Raw genomic sequence first — 580 nt, 5'->3', positions numbered from 1 at the left:
TCAAGCAGAAGACGGCATACGAGATCGGGCACGGCGGACGAATTCAAGGAGATGGTTCGCAGATGTAACAACGCCGGCGTAAGAATTTACGTCGATGTGGTGTTCAATCACATGTCCGGTGATCACCGTGACGCAAAGGGTACCGGCGGTTCGACAGCGAATACTTATGACTTCAGCTATCCGGCGGTACCGTTCTCCCGAGAACATTTCCACCCCTCTTGCTCGATCAACAATTATCAAGATCCGAAAAATGTACGGAATTGCGAGTTGAGCGGTCTACACGATCTCGATCAGTCGAACGAACATGTCAGGGAGAAGATTGTCGAGTTCTTGAATGCAGCTATCGACATTGGAGTCGCTGGTTTTCGGTTAGCAGAATCTTTACGTTCCATGCAATTCAGTTGCAATATTTCCCAATCAATTTTTCGGGAAAAAGCGGAATTAGATGTTGCATTAACTTTGCCTATCTCAATAAAAGCAAAAAATTTTTAGTAAATTTTTAAGTTCAGTTAAAAAACCGTTTTAGTTAAACAAGATACATGCATTTATTTATATAATATATTTTTCCACGATTAAAATT

At 41.6% G+C, this 580-nt stretch overlaps 1 protein-coding gene across 1 annotated transcript; it reads left to right on the top strand.

The window, feature by feature from the left end:
- Positions 1-6: 6 nt before the first annotated feature.
- Positions 7-492, top strand: LOC105462350 (alpha-amylase 2-like; the record flags this gene model as incomplete). Its single annotated transcript, XM_011708875.1, has 1 exon — positions 7-492. A coding segment is annotated over one exon (486 nt), but the record flags the coding sequence as incomplete, so codon positions are not given.
- Positions 493-580: the final 88 nt, after the last annotated feature.

Source organism: Wasmannia auropunctata, unplaced genomic scaffold (genome assembly GCF_000956235.1).
Source record: "Wasmannia auropunctata unplaced genomic scaffold, wasmannia.A_1.0 LD265301.1, whole genome shotgun sequence".
In the NCBI taxonomy this organism is placed as follows: Eukaryota; Metazoa; Arthropoda; class Insecta; order Hymenoptera; family Formicidae; genus Wasmannia; species Wasmannia auropunctata.
The sequence above is the reverse complement of the archived record's forward strand: the minus strand, read 5'-3'. Positions and strand labels throughout refer to the sequence as shown.